We start from the raw sequence: 1,840 nt of genomic DNA, 5'->3' as shown, positions 1-1,840 counted from the left end.
AAAGGGCCACCTCAACAAAGAAGTTGGAAAGTAAGATCATTGTTCTATCTGTGTTATTGTATCTATGACTACTTAAAACCAAGATGCCTCGAGATGTCCAAAGAAGACATCCATTATCTTGTACAAATAACATATGCTAATTACAAAATTCTTTAAAGAATCTAGGTGTGGCAGCTGGGTGCCTTTAACCCCAGCACTCGAGGCAGAGGCAAGCAGAGATCTCCGTGAGTTTGAGGCCAGCCTGGTCTACAGAGAGAGTTCCAGAACAGTCAAAGCTTCACAGAGAAACCCTGTCTCAGAAGAATAAAGACAACAGCAACAAAATCTTTTAAAAAGTAGCCACAACATGGGGGAAACGGCATTTCTGAACAGAAATTTATCAAAGCTGGGCATGGTGGTATACACCTGGAATCGGAGCATTTTGGAAGTGGAGGCAGGAGGATTAGTTCAAGTCCTCTATGGGTACATAGTGATACCACGTCTCAAAAGGCCAAAAACAATGATGGCTTAGCAGGCAAAGGCGCCTGATTTGACCTGAGTTCAGACCTGAGGAGTCACATGGCAGAAGGAGCAAACATACATACAACATGCAAGTTCTTTTCTGACCTTCAGTGGCACACATGCATGTACATGTACATGTAACACACACAAATAATAATAATAGTAGTAGTAGTAATAATAATAATGAAATTTTTAATATAAAGCAAAGAAAGATACATTAAGATACCCAAAGAGTACCAGAAGGGTGATGGTACACACCTTTAATTTCAGGTAGATCTCAATGAGTTCAAGGCCAGGACTACACAGAGAAACCCTGTCTTATAAAAAAGAAAAAAAAAGATACCCAAGGGGCAGCTGAATGTGGTAGCTCATGCCCAAGGGGGCTGAGGATATAGCTCAGTGGTAGAGCCCCTGCCTAGAATCCCCCAGTGAGGGGCTGGGGGTGTTGCTCAGTGCCAGAGCACATAACTATCATGCACAAAGCCCTGCTCACAGAAGAAAGGGACACATTCAAGAGAATATTGTTAGATTTCTACATTGTTTTCGGGGGGAGGTGTTGGGGGAGGGTTGAGATAGGGTTTCTCTGTGTAGCCCTGGCCAGTCCTGGAACTCACTTAGTAGACCAGGCTAGCCTAGAGCTTGGAGATCNACCTGCCTCTGCCTCCCAGGTGTTGGGATTAAAGGTGTGCACCACAAAGTTCTTTTCACTCATAAATGGGAATTGGTAAAGAAATAATAAAGACTTTGACCCTGTAACTTGTCTTTCCCCAACCACCTTAGCTGAGCATGGTCCGAGGCTTTCTCTCTTTTTTTAACAGCATAACTGTTCTTTTTCACAGGTACGTCCCCCCAGAGCAAGTCAAGGGGCCCTCTTACAGCAAAGGCAGCGTCTCTGCTCCCCCTGTCCAGGGCTCTGTCCCAGAAGGGAAGCCCATTCGGACACTTCTGGGAGACCCTGCGCCATCTCTCTCTGATCCTGCTTCCACTTCAAGCCAGGTAACCCTCGGACCTGGTCACATTTCCCCTGAGATTTGGTTTAGATGTGGGGGGGGTGGGGGGTCGCTTTCCTAAGTCAGATCGCTTGGATTTAGACATTGTCAGTCTATGAGCTAAAGGCCGGTTCCCAGCCATGCTGCTACCTCTAGCTTGCATCTGATACNTAGACCCTGGCGGAAAGTGGTGCTTAGGGAGGTGAGAATAGTGACCTCAGTCTTGACTCTCCCTTCTCGTANGTGGCAAGGATAAGGGGTGAGCTGGGCAGACTCAGGAGGCAGAGACAGGCGGGTCTTTGGGAGTTTGAGGCCATCCAGGGCTACACAAACCCTGTCTTGCCGGGAAG

The 1,840-nt window shown here is 46.8% G+C and overlaps 1 protein-coding gene across 1 annotated transcript in view; it reads left to right on the top strand.

Moving 5' to 3' along the window:
* Positions 1-1,840, top strand: part of Agfg2 (ArfGAP with FG repeats 2) — a 26,703-nt gene that overhangs the window by 18,287 nt on the left and 6,576 nt on the right. The window contains exon 4 of the mRNA XM_029533881.1: positions 1,341-1,497. Within this exon, the coding sequence (XP_029389741.1) occupies positions 1,341-1,497 (157 nt within the window). The remainder of the gene's footprint in view (positions 1-1,340; positions 1,498-1,840) is intronic.

Source organism: Mus pahari, chromosome 23 (genome assembly GCF_900095145.1).
Source record: "Mus pahari chromosome 23, PAHARI_EIJ_v1.1, whole genome shotgun sequence".
NCBI lineage: Eukaryota > Metazoa > Chordata > Mammalia > Rodentia > Muridae > Mus > Mus pahari.
Note: the sequence above shows the minus strand (reverse complement) of the source record. Positions and strands in the feature narration are given on the sequence as shown.